The sequence below is a fragment of the Peromyscus eremicus genome, unplaced genomic scaffold (genome assembly GCF_949786415.1).
Source record: "Peromyscus eremicus unplaced genomic scaffold, PerEre_H2_v1 PerEre#2#unplaced_72, whole genome shotgun sequence".
Lineage (NCBI taxonomy): Eukaryota > Metazoa > Chordata > Mammalia > Rodentia > Cricetidae > Peromyscus > Peromyscus eremicus.
The window spans coordinates 62,501-82,024 of NW_026734313.1; the positions used below are offsets into that span (position 1 = coordinate 62,501).

The 19,524-nt window shown below is 54.1% G+C and overlaps 1 protein-coding gene and 1 long non-coding RNA gene across 2 annotated transcripts; one reads left to right on the forward strand and one right to left on the reverse strand.

Moving 5' to 3' along the window:
• Window positions 1-4,225: 4,225 nt before the first annotated feature.
• On the reverse strand, window positions 4,226-18,725 carry Shisa7 (shisa family member 7). The gene is given in 10 exon segments (XM_059252555.1): window positions 4,226-5,660; window positions 5,662-5,933; window positions 6,547-6,696; window positions 7,412-7,462; window positions 9,929-10,083; window positions 11,546-11,922; window positions 11,924-12,085; window positions 12,087-12,167; window positions 12,169-12,382; window positions 17,679-18,725. Coding segments are annotated over 9 exon segments (1,674 nt in total). The 5' UTR covers window positions 12,229-12,382; window positions 17,679-18,725; the 3' UTR covers window positions 4,226-5,294.
• On the forward strand, window positions 7,265-10,421 carry LOC131901371 (uncharacterized). Its single transcript, XR_009376510.1, has 3 exons — window positions 7,265-7,889; window positions 8,995-9,029; window positions 10,184-10,421. It is a non-coding gene; the product is annotated as an uncharacterized LOC131901371 (long non-coding RNA).
• Window positions 18,726-19,524: the final 799 nt, after the last annotated feature.

The window sequence follows — 19,524 nt, forward strand, 5'->3', positions numbered from 1 at the left end:
TAAAAAAATATTTTTATTTGTTTGTTTATTGTTTCTGTTTGTTTGTTTTTTGTTTTGTTTTGAGACAATATTCCTTTGTGTAGCCCTGGCTGTCTTGGAACTTGCTTTGTAGACCAGGCTGGCCTTAAACTCAGAGATCCAGCTGCCTCTGTCTCTCAAGTGCTAGGAGGTGTGTGCGACCACTGCCTGGCCCCAAAAAATACTTTTAAAAGAAAGAAAAAAAGACTGGAAATACACAGCTCACTGGTACAACACCTGTTTAGCATGCATGAGGCTCTACATTCAATCCTTATTACTACACACCCAGGGACAGGCATACACACACACACACACACACACACACACACACACACACTGTGTAAATAAATACAGTATTAAAAATTAAAAGAGTTGGAGAGGTGGAATGGTTGTTAAGAGCATTAGTTGATCTTGCAAAGGACCAAGTTTAATACCAAGTACCCACATGGGGACTCACACCTATCTCTGAGGGCACCAGGCATGCACGTGGTACACAGACATACATGCAGGCAAAACACACACACACACACACACATACACACACACACACACACACACACACACACACACACACACACACGGTGTTATATATAATTATATCATATACTTTTATATTATTACATATATTTTCTATTATATATTTTTTACTATATGTCTATTTTATATCATAAATAATAAAAATTTAAAAAAAAAGCAAAACCAAAAAGTAAAAAGCACATTAAAACACCCCTTCCTGCCAGGCAGTGGTGGCGCATGCCTTTAATCCCAGCACTTGGGAGGCAGAGGCAGGTGAATCTCTGCGTGTTCGAGCCAGCCTGGTCTACAGAGCAAGTGACAGGACAGCCAAAGCTACACTGAGAAACCCTCTCTGGAACCACCCCCCTAAAAAATAAAAGCCCCTTCCCTGACTCCTCAGCTTCATGGGTCACAAGGCAAGGGGCACCTCTGAGCTTTCTGGAAACATCTTTAGAAGTTTCTCCCCTGACAAATGTCAGTGTGCCTTCGACCAAACCTATACTCTACTACACAGGGGGAGGAGGTCCCCAATTTCCCAGTGAACAAGCAAGAAGAGAACCCGGAGACTGAGGATCAGGAAAAACAGCTGTTTATTCCAAAACAAAAAACACCCCCATCCCCACCCCACCCCAAGTGCCAGCTCTTCTTGCTGTCCTCACCAGGAAGTTGAAGGTGGGTTCAGCACTGGAAGGAAGAGTCGGGACGGGAGGAAGGATGGGATTCAGAGGTGCGGAGGGTCCTCTGGTGCGGCACTTCTGATCTTGTCTCTGACATCTCCTCTGCAGCCTCCACCCAGAAGGGGAGATGCTTTCCTGCACAGTGGTGTGCGCCCTGCCCATGTGTCTGTGTGTTTACTGGGGAGCAGGGGGAAGACTCAGAAGGCCAGGTCTCAGCTCTGGAAGCATTGTGGTGGTAGTGGGGGGATGAGCAGAATAGCGCCTGCTAACCCACCCTCAAGACCTCTCCCCACTATGGCTTTATTGAGATAAGAGGTCAAGGCTCCAGGGTCAGGCAGGTGAATGGAGGCTGGAGACTAGGGGGAGGGCAGATCCCAGGAAGGAATCCAGGTTAGGACGGAGGGAGAGAACGGGCAAATAGAAACCGAAGGCTCCCCAAACCCCTCCAATGCTGGGGGCTGAAGAAAGCTGTGTGTTCCGTGGGAGTGTTAAGCGCGCTTGAAGGGAGGCCCTAGAATGGATGGGGGAGCCCACGGAACGTCTATTAGCGGGAGACTGAAAACCTGGTGCAGGAGTTGAGGAGGATTGGTGGTTACCTCCTACTTTCCTCAGTGTGCGAGAGCCTGACACCATCGATCCCATCCAGGCTCTTGGCGAGAAGGGATGAGCACAGAGGCCAATATTTGGTGGGGAAAGAGGGTATAAGAAGGAGAGGGCGGCCCAGAGGAGGGAGAAGAGCCCCCCTCCTCGCCTTGGGGGCTGGGAGGGGGACATGTAGCCCTTTAAGAGTGGGGAATGGCCGCCCCCTTGAAACATGGCTATATTATGTACAGAAAACTGTGTGTGGAGGGGTCAGATTGTGCACTGGGTGTTAGGGACTCCCTGAAGCCCCTGGGTACTCCCTGGTACGGTAGGGAAAGGGATGAAGGAGCACCCTTGACCTTTGCAGGAGAGGGTAACAGGGGCATTGCTCTCAGGTGAACCCACCCCAGGAACTGGCCAGCAAGTGCTTTATCAGCTGTGGCATCTTCCCACGGGCCAAGATTCGCTAAAGAGGATTAGGCCCAAGCTAGTGAGTTCTGATCCTGGTGGGGTCCGAGGAACAGGGATCGAGTGGCATAGGTAGGGCAGTAATGCCATCCAAGGGCTGGGAAGCCCCACTTCCGCTCCTGCTGTGGAGAGGTCACTAGGTTGACCCTGTCACCGATCAGATGGCTGGGTGAGGGACAGTGGTGGTGTGTGACAAGGAAGAGTTTGGATGCGCTCACCAGTGGGTGGAGGAGGCTGGCCAAGGCCAAGTCTGTAGGTGAAGCTGACCCGGGTATCTTTTCAGGTCAGGAGTGAGGCAGTGGCATAATCAAGAAGGGCCGGAGTGTGTGTGGGGGTGACATGATGTGAGGGAGGCAGTGGGCTCCTCCCTAGTCCATGGGAGGGGGAGGGAAATGGCCTGTTGTGCTGGCTCCCCTGAAGGGAGGAACTGGAAATGCCATGAGACCCCAGAGGTCAATTGAAATATAGCCTGTCACAGCATTTGGACCCTAAGATGGTGGATCCTGGCAGATAGCACACGAGCGCCGTGGGTCCTGGAAGATGAGGATGACACTTAGTTTTAACGTGGATTCTGGGAGGCGGTGACACCATGACTGAAGTGAACTCTGGGAAATGATGGCGTTATTTGTTGGCATGGATCCAGGGAGGTGATAACACCATGGTTATGATAGACCCCGAGGATAATGATGTCACTGGACCTCAGGGACCCTAGAGCATGGAGACACTGGGGTTAACATGGGTCCTGGGAGATGAAGACAACCTTGGTTATTATGGCTAATTGGAGGTGATGGCACCATGGTTACAGGAAATCTTGATGGATCATGATAGGACACAACTGAAGCGGGACCTGGCGGGGGATGATACCATGACTCTCATGGATTCTTGTAGATTGTAACTGTGACACTATTAGGTGGACCCCAGGATGGGATGATACAAGGACACCACAGTGGAAGTGGACTTTATGAGGTGGTGACGTCATAGCTGTGGTGGCTACTGAGACATGAGGACATGGGTAGAGTGGATTCTGGGAGATGATAATGCTGCCATTATAAGGAATTCTGAGGAACATTGGCACTTCCAGTCCCAGCAAGTTCTCTTAGAGAGTGCCACCATGAGGCATCATGGATTTTGGAAGGTAAGGACATCACTGGTCACAGCACAACCAGGGAGACAAAAACACCGTGGTTGTAGTGGCTCCTGAGAGATGAGCACAGCATGGTTCTGATGGATCCTGGGAGACGATGAGGTGAGCATGCTGTGATGGATTCTGGGAAGTGATGAGAACGTGTTTGTGGTGGATCCTGGCACATCATGACAACATGTTGTGGTAGATCATGGGAGATGGCCATGACAACATGTTGTGGTAGATCATGGGAGATGATTACACCATGGTTGTGAGGAATCTTGGGAGACGATGGTGATGCCATTAGTGGTGATAAATTCCTGGTAGATGATGACAGATGCTAGTTGAGTCTTATGGAATCCTGGGAAATGACATGGTTAACACTGGACCCCAACTGCTATGCCATCATGAAAGGAGGACACTGGGTAGCGTTGATGATGTCATTGGCAAGGTCAGCAGCACATACACCCCAACCCTCCCCCTCCAAGAGGAGATGGGGACTCTGTTGACAGAGTTGATGTCTTTAGATATGGCAGAAAGAAGTGATGCCAGCCTTTGGCCCACCTGTGAGTCCCAGGATGTTAGAGGCCTCATGGATCAAGGTAGCCTCCTCGGAGCTGAAGCTCATCCATGGGTGCCATCCCCAAGGACTCACTGCACAGGCCCAACCTTCCTTTAGAGGCACTGGTAGATATCCTGTTGGCCGTGTCCCTGGGATCTTGGGAAGAAGCCATGGAGCTAAGTTACAGGGCTTAAGCAAGACAAGGGCTCTGATGATGTAATTACTGGTGGTCATCTGGAGCGGGGACCACCTCTGAGAAGGAAACTTGTTATGATGATGCCCAAGCAACGGAGGGCATCATTACCAGCCTCCTACAGACAGGCCATTGTCTTGGCATCCCGGGTGCTGATACCCTCATATTACATCGTAGGAAAAGTTACTTTCTCTGGCATCTTCCCAAGTGGTCTTGGGCTGAACATGCCGATTTCCTCACAAAATGGCACAGCAATAGGAGTGTCTCCGGGTGTCATTTCCAAGTGGGTGGTAACTGGTGGTCACACCCCAGAAGGACCTCGTCCTGTGGAGGTCCCCGTAACAGGTGGTCATTTCTGATAATGACATCACATGAAGAGGCATGGTCCCTGTGATGGCGCCATCGGGCAAGGCACCTATTCTGGTGATGGCCTCACAGGAGGGAGGCAAAATCCTGTGACGGCATTGTGGGAAGGAGGCCTAATCTTTAGTGAGGACACAAATGGCAGGGCATGGTCCTCTGCAATGTGTCCCAGGAAAATGGCTTTGTCCGTGGTCATGGCATCATGGGATGGAGGCATCTTCTCCATAGCAGAGAAACATTTTTTCCTGTGAGGGCAATTCCCAGAGGCCTTGGTGCTCGGGATGATATCAAGAAGTCTCGAGAAGTGTGTGAGACTTGTCTCTGTAGTGACATCGCAGCAAGAAATCTTTGTGTCTAGGGACGATGGGATGGGACAAGGCATTGTCTGTGGTGACATCACAAGAAGGGAGTCTCTATGGTGATGTCATGCAAAATGGACGCAGCCTCTGGCGACGACCTCACGGGCAGGCCTCTTCCTCTGTGGCGACCTCATAGGAAGGAGGTTTAGTCCCTGCAACAACATCGTTAGAACACAGACATATTTGCTAGCGATGACCTCGTGTCCAGGCCTCTTCCTCTGTGATGACATCATGGGAAGGAGGCCTTGGTTCAAACAGTGACAAAGTAGGAGGAGAGATCTCATCTACTGTGACATCCCAAAGGAAGTGTGGTCTCCGACCCAAGGGCCCATCTGGTCTCAGACCCTTGGTGTGTGTGATAAGCCTGTGATGGAGGTCTGGGCTGGGAGGAGGGGGCCTCAGAAGCCACAGCCCCCAGCGCTCAACCCTGGCCTCAGACAGTCACTTCGTTCTTGCTGGCAGTACGCAGGTGCTGCGGCAGGTGGTGGCCAGGGATGAACTGAAGCTGCTCCAGGGTGCCCTGGCGCTGGAAGGGTGGCCTGCGGGCCAGTGTGCCCCCGCCCCCGCCTGCATCGGACATCCAGGCTGGCTGAGGAGAGCCGTGAAGGGCATGGTGATGGTGAGCATGCAGGCCTGACGGAGGCAACCCATGCAGTGGTGTGGGGGGCCCCCCGGGCCCCAGCAGCAGGTTGGAGTGTGAGGCGGCCAGGCTGGCCCGGGTGGTGGGATCTGGGGGCAGCGCAGGACTTCGTGGGGGTGACAGCAGGTGCTCACGGCTCTGGCGAAGAGCATCTGGTGAGGGACAGCAGCAGGTGTTCCTGGGACACCAGACGGGCTCGAGGCAGTGTGAACTCATAGCGAGCCCGGCCACCGTCACCCAGCAGGTGCTCCTGGGACATAACCCGCCGGGGGTTGGGGGCCGGTGCCAGGCCCAGCTCCTCCGGACCACCCCAGGCATCCATGCGGTAACCACCTCCAGTGCCGGGCCGCCGGAGGGCATGCAAAGGCAGTGTCCCGCGGGGCATCTCCAGATGTCTGCGCTTCAGGTAGGCTTCGTCCAGATCTTTCTCAGCTGGAGGAGAAGACAAGACAGATCCCTTGATAACCCAGAGTCTTCCTCCTCCAGCCGCCTGATCCACACTCCACCCAGGCAGCACCCACGAGGTCCTAACGTTTGATCAACAAGAGTCACCAAGCTAAGCCGGGCATGGTGGTTCACACCTGCAATCCCAAACTCTAGGAAAGTTGAAACAGGAGGATCACCGCGGGTTTGAGGTCGGCCTGTGTTACATTGTGAGTTCCAGGACAAAGTGGGTTTAAAAAACAAGATATTTATCTAAATATCTCAGGTAATACAGAAACAACTAGGAAAAAAGTGGGTAGGGCTGGGCGGTGGTGGCGCACGCCTTTAATCCCAGCACTCGGGAGGCAGAGCCAGGCGGATCTCTGTGAGTTCGAGGCCAGCCTGGGCTACAGAGTGAGATCCAGGAAAGGCTCCAAAGCTACACAGAGAAACCCTGTCTCGAAAAACAAAAAAACAAAAACAAACAAACAAAAAAGAAGCGGGTAGGAAGATTGGAACCTTTTGAGCTTCCCACCACCCTGACTGCCGTCCGAGGAACTAAACGCAAACCCCCCCCTCAACCCCCGAGGCCATTGGCTGAGTTCCCCCTCCCCAAGCTCACCCAGTCTCTTCAGAGAGGAGTAGCGGTTCAGTTCTGACTTCACAGCAGCCTCATAGGACGGGGGAAGATGCGAGAGGTTGTGGAAGGATCGCGAGCAGGACAGCGTGGAATAGTGCAGGGAGGGGCTGGGTGGTGGCATGGCTCGCCAGTCTGCGGCGTGGGGGAAGACCCGGTTAGTGCAGCGTCCTCCCTCAGACCCAGGTTCCCGGAGCCCAGCCCTCCTCCCTCAAGCTCAAAGGTTCAGATCCCATCTCTCCCGCAGATACAGGAATCCAGGTCTTACCCCTCCTCCCTGAGACCCAGGAGTCGGGGGCCCCACCCTCTTTCCTCATACCCAAGAGTCTGAGGGAAGAGTCCAAGCCTCCTCCCTTACACCCGGGATTTCAGATGCCAGCCCTCCCTTCTCAGACCCAGGGGTCCATGCTCTAACCACCCTCCCTCGGACCTGAGATTTCAGCTCCAGCCTTCCTCCTTCAGAGGTCTAGGGCTCGGGAGGTGAGGGATCTGGGGTTCTAGCCTGCGAAAGCTCCAACCTTTAGGAGCCCCTCCTTTCCCACCACAGTGGACAGGGCTGGGGTTGAGGATGAAATCACAGTCCAGGTTGGGGACCGCTGGCATTTGTCAGCACCCACTGAATCCTGGCCCCAGCTGGGGATGCATTCCACGCATCTTCCCAAAACTTGACAGGAGGGAGATCACCACTTCCGGTGTCCTCTCGAGGACACTGCAGCTGCCTTGGTGGCCAGCCCCACGGGAGCACCGGCTCACGGGGGTCTTACTGGGGCTCCACCCAGCACCAGGCTGGGGCTGCCCCCAGTGAGGGCCCGCAGGACCCCGACTCCCAGGGCGCCTCGGCCCTCCGTACCCAGTGTGGCAGCGCGGTGCTGGGGGCTGTTGACGTTGTAGTGCAGGTTATCTGAAGGACCGAGAAGGGAGGTGACGTCACTGCCATCGCCATCCCGGCTGGCACTCTTGCCCGGAAGTGTGTCACTTCTGGCTCCCAGTTCAGTACAGCTCCCACCCCCTCCTTAGAGCCCCCCAGGTCGGCTTACTCTATCGGTCCCAGAGGAAACAGAGGATGGGGGCTCAGGGTCATGGCTGGGGAGTGACATGTTCCTCTTCTGCATTAACCTCAACACCCAGGACTCTGGTGGTCTCCTCTCACTACTCAGGCCTGGTGGCCCCTCCTGACTCCACATCTCTGCCTCGACGGGCACCCTCGCTCATTTGAATAATCAGATATGCCTGCTGGCCCTCTTCCCAGTCCGCATTAAGGCGGGAAGACCCACAGCGGCTGTCCCTCTGGCGCTGGGATGCCTTCCAGGGTTCACCATCCCCAACAGGTAAAGCGGAACGCCGGGGTGGTGTCTGAGGCTTGCCACAGGGCTTTGTGCATTCTGTAATGCTGGTCTCAATGCCTCGAATCTCCTTCCCCTCTTTGCCTGAAGAAGGAAGCCTCCTTCAAGATCGAGCTTGAGGGTTCACAAAGTGGCTCACGACTCTAGCCCCGGCACATAGGAGGCTGAGGCAGAAAAACTGCCATGAATCCAGGGCCAGCCCAGGCTACACGAGTTCCAGGCAGCCTGTGGCACAGTGTGATACTTTGTGTTAGGGGGAAAAAAAAAGGCCAGGAGGCAGATCCAGGAGCATCTCTGTGAGTTCGAGGCCAGCCTAGTCTACAGAGTGAGTTCCAGGACAGGCACCAAAGCTACACAGAGAAACCCTGTCTGGAAAAACCACACCCTGATGCTGTGGCCTGTAATCCTAGCACTTGGAAGACGTAGGAAGGAAGGTCAGAAGTTCAAGCTCGGCTCCATAGGGGGTTTGAAGCCCAGCCTGGACAACATGAGATTTTATCTGAAAAAACAAACAAACAAAAAAACCCACAAAGACCTAGTTTGAATGTCCCCTCATAACTACTATTGAAAATCATGTCCTCCTGCTGGGGCTGCGGTGGCGCACGCCTTTGATCCCAGCACTTGGGAGGCAGAGGCAGGCGGATCTCTGAGTTAGAGGCCAGCCTGGTCTACAGAGAAAATTCCAGGACAGCCAGAGCTACACAGAGAAACCTTGTCTCAAAAAAAAAAAAAAAAAAAAAGAAAGAAAGAAAAAAAAGAAAAGAAAGAAAGAAAGACAGAAAAAATCATCTCCTCCCTCCCCCCGACCCAGCTCAGACTCTCTTCTATTACTCCATGGGCTGTAACTCCAGTCTCCATAACCTCTTCCATCACATCTCTTCCCTACATGGGTTACAGATTCCAGAACATAGTTCTTCTAGCTCATCTTTTTTTTTTTTTTTTGGGGGGGTCTCATTGTGTAACCTGACTGGCCTTGAACTCACAGAGATCTGCTTTTTTCTGCCCCCCAGGTGCTGGGATCAACACTTGGTGGCATGAGCCACCAAGCCTGACTTCCTTTTTACGTTTTTTTTTTTTTTTTTTTTTCCAGGCTGGAGATGGAAGCCAGAGCTCTAAGCATGCCAGGTAAGCACCCAATCACTGAACTACATCCCCAAGTCCCTCCCTGTTGGATGCTAGCCAAGTGGTCTACCCCTGGGTTCCACCTCCAGCTCCTCACTGGAATATTCATTCTACCCCTGAGCTGCATCCCTACCCCTTGGTTTTTCTGGGACAGGTTCATGCTATTTAACCCAGGCTGGGCTCCAACTCTCGATCCTCCTGCCTCAGCCTTCGCTCATCTAGCTGTCTTCCAGTCCTGCCTGTGCTGCTTCCTGCTCGAAACACCTCAGTGGTTTGTTTCCCACTGACTTCAGAGAGGAGTACCTAAGCTCAGCGTGGCACGGAAGTAGTTTAGAATTCCATGCTGTCTGTGGTCTCAGGCCTGAGAGCCTCATAAGCTCTGCTCCAGCTACCCAGAGTTCCTGCAGCCGAAGTGACTCCTCTCCTTGGGGAAAGCCACACCACCACACACACACACACACACACACACACACACACACACACATACACACACACACACACATACACACACACACATACACACACACACACACATACACACACACACACATACACACACACACACACATACACACACACACACACACACACACACACACATACACACACACACATACACACACACACACACATACACACACACACACACACACACACACACACCCCGTTTCCTGCCTCAAACAAGACCAGAATTTGGCTTGTCCACTATGGCCTCCAGGACTTCTCTCAGGATGAGCAGAAATGGGAGACGGAGGAAGAAATGAAAGGTTCAAGACTGATGAATGGAGGCTGGAGTGGAGAGAGAGGGGAGTATCACATGGAGTGGGGGGTGGGGGGGAGGGCAGAGCCACAGGGAGGAGGGTGTGGCCAGAGATGAGGTTGCATCTCTCCCTTGCACTCACCAAGGTTGGAGGGCTTCATGGTGTTGTAAAGGTTCTTGGGCGTCCTGGGGGGCATGCTCTCTGGGCCTCCTAGCCCCGGGGTCAGAGAACTACTTCGAGCCCGGTCTGGACGGGTTGTAGGTCCTGCCTGATGTCTCAGAATGTCCACCAGAGCTCTGAAAATGGTAGATGGATGGATGGGTAGTCAGGGACTGGGGTGGGAGGGAGATGAGGAAAGCCCAAGTCTCTTTACCCCATCCCTATTCTCTTCTTTAGGAAATCTGCAGTGCAGAGCTGTGGTCCATCTTTGGCTACGAACCTTCTAATGTTGACCTTCCTAGAGCACACTTCCTGCCTGACATATTCCTTCAAGAACTCCTTCCGTGGTCCAGCCACATCCTCCTGTGTGGCCTTGCCTCACCATGAACTGAGAGACCTCTTAATTCTGTTCCCTGGGCAGCCTTTCTGGTTGCAATAAAAGATGCCCTACTCGTTCACTTAGGCAGACCTCAAACCTTTTGGAACTTTTTTCCTCTTTGCAATCCTCCAAAGTAGACTCCACAAGACAGGACCCATCAGTTCACTGCTCAGCACCTCTCCCACCCGGAAGTCACTTTCTCCTGGTCTGCAGCTGTGGACTTTGCTCCTAGTCCACCCTCACACGGCCTCCAGGTGTTGCAATGGGCTCTATCCACCTTAGTGGCTCTATCTAGCACACAGAAGAAACGCAGCCCCTGCCTGCTCCCCCACCTTAGACACCATGTACGCAGACATCTCCTGAATATGCCTGTTCGCTCTGCCTGGAATGGCCTTCACACAGTAGCTGCCTGAAACTGTCTCTAATTCCTTCAGGGTCCCCCTCAGACAGACCCTTTCTGATTTTCAACTAAACCAATCCCTCCCCCAAACCAACACTCCCCTTAACTCTTTACATTGGTTTTTTTTTTGTTTGTTTGTTTTTTGTGTTTTTCCACAGCGGTTGTCAGCATGTAGAGTTACATTGTATATAGGCTTGCTGGGTCTACCACAAATATTTAATGAGCACTTACTCAGCTGGGACTCTACATAAATCAGCTCAGTTAATCTTTAGAAACCGAATAAACGGAGGTCTGTTCTTAGACCTGCCGTCTACACGAGGAACCCGAGACCCCGAGACCCCCGCATCACATAGATCACAAGCAGAATACTTGGGCTTGGGACACAGACTTATCCAGAAGGGTAGGGCTTTTGTTCCATCCTGTATCTCCAGTTCCTGCCCCACAGAAAGTTTTTTTTAAGAAATATTGGTTGAATGAATGAGCTCCCCATCCCAATTCTTCTCAATCGCCAGACCCTTCCGTCGATTCTGTTCTCAGGCCCCAGTTATTTCCCACTACTTGCTTGGACCCCACCCATCCGTGTGGCCACTCCCCAACAGGTTCCACATCCCACTGTGCAGGCCCAGCTCCCACCAAGCCGCCCATACTGCCCAGGCCACACCCCCAGGCAGGTTGCTGAACCTCTCACGGCGTAAGACCTGCCCATTAATCAGTTGCTTCACCTCCCAGCCTCAAGCACTGCCTTCACCAGATTGCTTGGCCTCCCAGTGCCCCAGCTCCAGACTCCCTCCTGCCCCTCCAGCCCCACCACACCACCCACCTGGGCACGTTGATCTCCCGGTGCGCTCTGGGCGCACGCGACGCCTTGCTGAAGGCCACTTTGGCACCGACGCCCACCGCTAGGGCGAAGCTGATGACTCCGCACACCACGTACGCGGTGCTGCCCCCGGGGCCCTCGCCCCCACGTCCCCCCGCGCCCCCGGCCCGGCCCCCTTCCAGCCACCCTGCCTGGCCCGGCCCCGGCCCCCCGCCCGCACCCCCTGCGCCCCCGGCGCCTCCGGCTAGAGGCGGAGGCGTGGTGGCCCAGCGTGGCGTGTCGTAGTTGGAGCAGGAGGCCTGCGCCAGGCGCATGTGGCGGTGCTCGCAGCAAAAGCGGTAGTGGCAGGTGCCGCAGCAGAAGCGGTAGGAGCCGGTGCCTGCAGTTGAAGGTGGCGTCGTACTGGCCCATGACATCGTAGTAGCCGTGGCAGAGCTCGGCCGGAGGGGGCGCCCGTGCCGCTGCGCCCGCGCCACCCGCGGGGCTGGTCTTGGTGGCGTTGGCGCCGGTGCCCGCCGCGCTCCCGCCGCCCGCCAGAGCCCCCGGTTAGGCGCCTCAGGTGCGCGAGGAGCGCAGGCAGCGGGCCCGGGGCCACGGCGCTCGTGTCATTGGATGGGCGCGCCCCCGGCCGGGCCCGTGGCGGAGGCCAGCAGCGCGACGGTCCCGAGCAGCAGCAGGGCCCGCATGGTGCGCACCGGGACGCCAGGCTGCGGATCCGGGAGCCCAACTGCAGGGGTGGGAGGGGAGGCAAAGGGAGCGACGAGAGCCGGGCGAAGCGGGAGAAAAGGAAGGTCGGCGGGGACGGAGGAGGGGCGTGCAGAAGTTATAACGAAGGGAGGACTTGACGGAGAAGGAAGGTTGAAGGCAGGAGGCGGAGGGGGGGAGTTGAGGAAGATGTGTGGGAGGGGGGTGAGCGGCAGCCGGGGACCCGCGGAGCCCAGGAAGGAGGGAAAGAAAGGAGGGAGGGAGGGAAGGAGGGAGGGAGGGAAGGAGAGAGGGATAGGGAAGAGAAGATGTGGGGCAGGGAGAAGTGAGGAGGAGGGGAGGAGGGAGAGAAGGAGAGAGAGAGAGAGAGAGAGAGAGAGAGAGAGAGAGAGAGAGAGAGAGAGAGAATGAAAATTAGTTGCGAGCTAAGCCATGAGCTAAGCCCTGCCCTGTCCTGCTCTCAACATGAGTTCAGGGACACTGATGCTGATATGGGGAGTCATCCTTGTCCTGTGAACCTGTAGAACAGCTGACAGGGGTGCAGGTGATGACTGTGTGACAACCCAAGATGCCTCCTGGTACTGTGTGTGTGTGTGTGTGTGTGTGTGTGTGTGTGTGTGTGTGTGTGCAGGAAGCCAGGCATGGTGACACATGCCTGTAACCCCAGCTCTCTGGAGGCGGAGGCAGGAGGATTGTCTGAAGTTTGAGGCCAAACTGAGCTACATAGTTGAGTTCCAGGCCAGCCAAAGATACATATGGAGACAAACAAACAAACCCAAACCCACGAAGGAAAGTTATCTCGGCGATGGGGACACAGTATAGTTAGGAACTACTGGCTTGCAGCTACTTGGTTCTCAGTTCTCCAAGCATGCCCTTCTCCTTTGTACGCATGCACACGATTTCATATACAAAAGTGCCACTGCCGTTTACAGTTTAGGAAGAAACATATTCGATGTGGGGGTGATGAGAAGAGAAATGGGACTGGGGAGGTGGGTCAGAAGGGCGGGTCTTCTAGCTGTCTCCATGGCAACGGTCCAGGCAGGTCAGGAACAGGCCAGAGTGGGCAGGAGAAGATACGGGGTGTGGAGACAGTCCAGCAGGGAGCCGGGGAACAGAGCCTCACCACCGGGGCAGAATAAGCAGCTCAGAGCCGGGGCTGCAGGCAGCAGGCTCTGGGTGGTCCCCTCAGAGTTCCCCCTCCCCTCTTCCTGAATGGCATTTTGAAAAACTTCAGGGAGACCAGCTGCCCAGGAGCTTCCTTCCATAGGCTCGGAGCAAAGGCTGTGCCCACTGCATGGGGCAGGGACCCCTTCTGGTAACAACCTTTGGATCCATGCCTGAAGGTGGTGACCATCCTCCCCTAGCTGTCAGGAGCGTGAAGGATACAACCTCGAATAAGCCCACAGGTTCCTGTGGGTCTAGGGTTGCCCTTCCAGAGAGAAGAGGGAGATGCTAGACAGAACTGTCACGTGCGCTTCAGACTACTGAGGAGAAACACTGAGAAGTGACAGAGCCGTGGGGAACTAAAACAGCAGAAGAGGAAGGAAGGGAGGACATATTTAAGTAAAAATCATTAGGTGATTTCATAATTTGTTCTGTCCACTGTGCATGCCTCTCTCTCTCTCTCTCTCTCTCTCTCTCTCTCTCTCTCTCTCTCTCTCTCTCTCTCTCTCCCCTTCCCTCCCTTTCCCTCCCTCTCTCCATCACTTCCTCCTTTCTCCTCTGCATCTCCACTACTTCCACCCCCTCCCCTCCTTCCATCCACTCCTCTGCTTTCCTGTCTTCCCGTCTCCTTCACTTTTTTGCTCGGTTTTATTATAATTAAGTCCATGGAGCCCTCGCTGGCCTCAAACTCACGATATAACTAAGGCTGACGTTGAACTCCCAACCCTGCCTCTACCTCTGGAGTGTATGTCCACACCTGGCCTTCAACTTTACCTTTTAGCCTTAAGTTAGACCCCTCGCCTGAAATCCAGCCTGGAATATTTCACTGCTTACGGGGTGCTCTCACATTGGGTGTTGAAAGGGTATTTTAGGAGGGGCTTGGCTTACGTGGTTGAAGAGTTTGGTGACACATAATGAAACAGATGTGGTGGCTTAAGTCTGCCATCCAGTTTGCTTGGGATGCTGAGGCAGGAGGCTCACAAACTCAAGACCTGCCCGACTGCACAGTGAGTTCAAGGCCAGCCCAGCCAGTTTAACAAGACCCTGACTCAAAAAGAGAGCTGGGCATATAGCTCAGTGGTAGAGCACTTGCACAGCATGCTGGAGGCTGAGGGTTTAATCCCAGATACCACGCACCAATTAATTGTAAGTTACCATAGGAACCAGCAGAGAACCAAACACATATGAGCATACAAAATGCAGGCACGAAAGTCTATAGTATCTCTATGCATAGTGGACAGAAGGCAGAATTGACTCAGGGAAACAGGGGACTGGATAAACAGATGTACATCCATGCAGTAGACTATTACTCAGCCTTGGAGAGGAGTCACACTGATAATGAGGAATGCCACAGCATAGACGACTCTGGAGGACATTGTGCTAAGTGAAAGTAGCCAGACATAAACCATGACACAGTGTATGAACTCACTTATATGAAATACCCACATCAGTCAAACCCATGCAGACAGAAATCCTGTTACTTGTATCGTGTAGCTGGAGGGAAGGGCATGGAAGGGGATGGCTTCACACACACAGGGCTTCCTTTAGCACTGATGAGAATGATCTGGAACTAGAGCAGGCAGGATGATTCAGTGGGTAGAGGTGTTTGCTGCTAAGCCTGACAACCTCGATCGGATCCCCTGGGTTCCAGATGCTAGAAGGTGAAAAACAGACTCTCCAAAGTTGCTCTCTGACCTCTGCATGTGAACCATCCTGCGTGTGTGAGGGCGCACACACAATTAAAATAAAAGAGAACGTTCTGGAACTAGATAAAAGAGATCATCACACAACATAGGGATATGCCAAACATCATTGGGTTGTACATTTTAATTGTACATTTTAAAGTGGCTAAATGTAAATTTCATGTGTTTTTTTTTAAATTTTTAATTTAATATTTCCAGACCGATCAGTTTCCCCTCCCTCCCTCCTCTCCTCCTAGTCCCTCCCACCATCCTCCTCTTTTTCTAACCCCTCACCCACTCCTCTGTTTCTCTTCAGAAAAGGGCAGACCTCCCATGTGTATCAGCCAGTCATGGTATATCACATTGCAGAGAGACTAGGCATCTCCTCTCCTATTGAGGCTGGATGAGGCAACCCACTAGGAGGAAAGGGTCCCAAAATCAGGCAACAAAGGCTGAGACAGCCCCTGTTCTCACTGCCAAGAGTCCCACAAGAAGACCAAGTTACACAACTGTAACGTATGTGCAGAGTGCTTAGGTCAGTCCCACACAAACTCTCTGTTGTCGGTTCCATCTCCGGGAGCCCCTATGAGCCCAGGTTAGTTGATTCTGTGGGTTTTCTCCTGGTGTCCTTGGCCCCTCTGGTTCCCACAATTCTTCCTCCCCCTCTCCCACGGGATTCCTGGAGGTCTGCCTAGTGTTTGGCTGTGGGTCTCTGCATCTGTTCCCATCATTTTTTTCCTGAGTGTTTTTATTATTTTATTTATTTATTTATTTAGAGACAGTATCTCACTATCTATACCTTGGGTGGCTTGGGACTTACTATGTAGACCAGGTTGGCTTGAACTCATAGAGACCTGCCTGCCTCTGCCCCCAAGTGCTAGTATTAAAGGTGTGCATCACTGCATCCAACCAAGTCTTATCACAATTGTTTTAAAAATGGAGGCAGGCATGGTGGCTCCTGCTTCTCATCCCAGTGCTTGGGAGGCAGAGGCAGGAAGGTCAGAGTTCAAAGTCATCCTTAGCTACATGGCGAGTTCAAGCTTAATCATGACCACATGAGACCCTGTTTTTAAAAACAAACAAGCAAAAATGGGCAGATAACATCAACAGCTTCCTGGTTCAGACCAAGTCTTGGCTTCCTGCCTCACCGATCTTCACTCTCCCTGGAGTGCCTGCCCTTGCCTTTTCCTCCAGGCCAGTGGTTCTCAACCTTTCTGACACTGCGACCCTTTAATACAGTTCCTCATGTTGTGGTGACCCCCCAACCATAAGATTATTTTAGTCGCTACTTCATAACAATGGTCTGAGGTGACCCCCGTGAACCCAAAGGGGTTGCGACCCACGGGTTGAGAATCGTTTCTCTAGGCCGTTCTAGGGTCATGCCCAAGAACTCGGCTTCTTTCCCCTTCTTTGGCAGGCTGAGCTTAGCCTGCCCGCCCCCCCCCCAACACCACTCACCTATCATCTCAGCAAGCCCCAAAGCAGCCCCAGACCCCCTGGGGTTCCCTGTCCCGCTGGGAGCTCCTGTGCATTCCTCACAGGATGCGCGTGTGTGTTGCCTGGCTGTGTACCTTTTTCACGCCTCAACTGGAGCGTCCATGGAGGCGGATGATTCGAGCTACATCTTGCCTGCCTCTCTACAGCACTCAGAATCAGCGTCTGATCAGTGTAAATGCTCAGGAGAACATTTATATCTTGGAAGACGTGGAAGCAAGTATGAGAGGTGGATATTCATATCCCTCCCACCCACCCACCCCCAGATATGAACAAAATTTCAAGAGGTCCTATCCTGGACTTGGGGCTGGGCTGTGAACCCAGGTCTCCAGGTACCAGTCTAGGTGGCTTTATCCCACACAGAGAGAAGGGAGGTGAGATGCCTAGAGAGCCAGCCTTTCTGAGAGTGGCCGACGCAGCCATATAGATCCCTTCACTCTTTGAGCACTGACATGTACAATGGGAATCTGGCTGGAAGAATGAAAGCCATCTGGGCTGATGGGGCGGAAGGCAGCTGTCTTCCTTGCTCAAAGGCTGTGAGTTGACAGAGGACAACCATCTGCAGACGCAGCAGCCAGCACAGACACTGGAGACAAGGGGACCAGCTCTCTGTTTCCCTCGCACAACACTGCTCAGACTCCTAACAGACCACAGGACACCGAAGCGGTGGCCCCACAGCAAGGACACTCCGTGTCATCATGGTGATGCACCTATACCTCTTTCCAGAGCATGTATGTGAGTGTGAGTGTGCACACACGCACACACACACATCCCTCTACATGGACATACAAACATTTGCACACATTTTAGCCATCAGTGCCCAAGACTCAGATGTCAAGGCACACTAGAGACATTAAAGTCCAAGATCAGCTCCCTGCATCGGGGCAGGCGGGCGGGCAGGCAGGCGGGCAGGCAGGCATTCACACTCATCCTAGCTCTGTCATGCAGCCTTATAGGTGCAAGCACACTCTGGCCCAGCTGTGCAGAATCTGCAACTGGCTTCTGAGAACTCCTGTGGCGCCTCCATCCCCGCCTCATCTCCTACTCCGCCCCCAGCCCTGTACCGCCCCCAATCTCTAGTTCTCACTCACAAGTCGATGTCCTCCTCCACAGCCAGAGGGGGTAGGTGGAAAGGGAGGCCCAAAACCCCGGTTCTTCCTGCTGGTGCACCTTGCTTGGTTCTCAAATCCAGCTCAGGACTTGAGAGACACAAGGTATAGAGAAAGGGAGCCAGGCTGGGAAGAGGAAGTCCTCCAACAAATCCTATCCCATGCCTGCCAGCTGGGGGTGGAGAATCTTGGCTAGGACGGCAGAAGTGGGCTGGGCTGGGTGGATCCGAGTGCCTCCTGAGGGTCCTTGCCGAGAGCAGCAGCAGGTGGGGGGTGGGGGTGGGAAGCTGGTGAGGGTGCCTGAGAGGCGAGAAAGGGACAGAGGAACAGGATCCAGGAAGAGAGGAACATAGAAGCGAAGAGGAAGACAGAGACAGACAGCCAGGAAAGAGATAGAACCCCACAGAAGGTGGTACCGGAAGGATGGATAGTGATGGGAAGTAGACAGAGAAAGAAAAAGAGTGGGAGACCCAGAGAGAGGAAGAGAGGCCCTGGGCAGGGCGGGGGGTGGGGCGGGGGTATAAGAGAGAGTGAGGGAAGTGAGACCCAGAGATGGAGAAGGCACAACCAATAAGGACCAGAGCCTCTAAAATGGCCTGAGTGGAGTCTGCAGGTGGCTGCTGCGGAGGTGGGAGGGGGAGGGCAGATCAGGGCTGGGGTTAGGGAGCAAGTGGAGGGGGTTCCGTCTCTGAGATGAGGAGGGCAGTTTGAGGTAGGAATGCGGAAAGCTGGCAAGACTGAAGACCTGTAGAAGAAGCTGAGGGAGGGAAGAGGAGCGGGTCCTGGCTACCGGGAAAGATCCCCCCCAAATCCTTGCCAGAGGATAGAGTGGATGCCTTCCGAGAACCATATGCAGTGCTACTCTGTCTGGGCTGTCTGTGGGGGTCCCTGCCTAGAGACCCCTGTCAGGACCTTTTCAGGACCCCTGCCTCCATCCAGCTGGCTGTTTTCTTTCTTTCTAACCCGACTCCGCCGTCGGATCCTTGTTTCTGTCCCTCTGCATCTCTGTGTCTGTCTGAGGCTCCATCCCGGATCGCCTCCCCCGCCTGGATCGGTATCCTCCCTGTAGTCTCCACACCCAGTTCCTCTGTCAGGGGCTCTCAATCTCTGCATGTCTGTCCCAGGCTTCTTTCTAAGTGTCTGACCCCCATCACGGCATTGTCCCCTCGCCCTCCGAGCCCCCCACTCTTAAGCGGGGTGGGTGGGGGGCGCTGCAGAGGGAGCTGTGTGTTCCCGGCGCAAAATAGACTCCCGTTGCCATGGCGACGCGAGCGCGGCCTCGAGACGCAGGCTTCGGGCTGGGTGTGCGGAGGGGACACCTGGATCCGGAAGGCGGGGGCCGGGGCTCCGACGCCCGTGTCCCAAAGGGCTCCGGAGGATGGCTGGGACTCCTAGGTCCCTGGGGAGGGTATACTGGGCTAGGTGACCGGTGCCAGGCCTTTTTGGGAGGGGGCTGGGCTGCCGGGATCCGCGGTGGTGACGGGGTGAGTCTGATTGTCAATGGGATCGGACTGGTCCGTGCATTCCTGGCAGACACAGGATGCTTTCTAAGGGCTTCCAAGGCTGGGGAAGGAGTCTGCGAACCTTGGGTGAGGGTTTGACGCGGTGGAGGTTGAGGAGGGGAGGGGGCCGTCTGTAGAGTTTCAACACTCTGATCTCCTAAGGGCTGCAGAATTCTGCGTCTTGGGAGAGTACGAACCACTGAGCAGCAACTGTCCATCCAATCTATCCATCCATTCACATACTTGTCCCTTCTTCCCTATTCCCTCCCTTTCCCCCGTGCCTCGGTTTCCCCCTCCTCACCAGGTACGGGGATGCGCTCACCTTT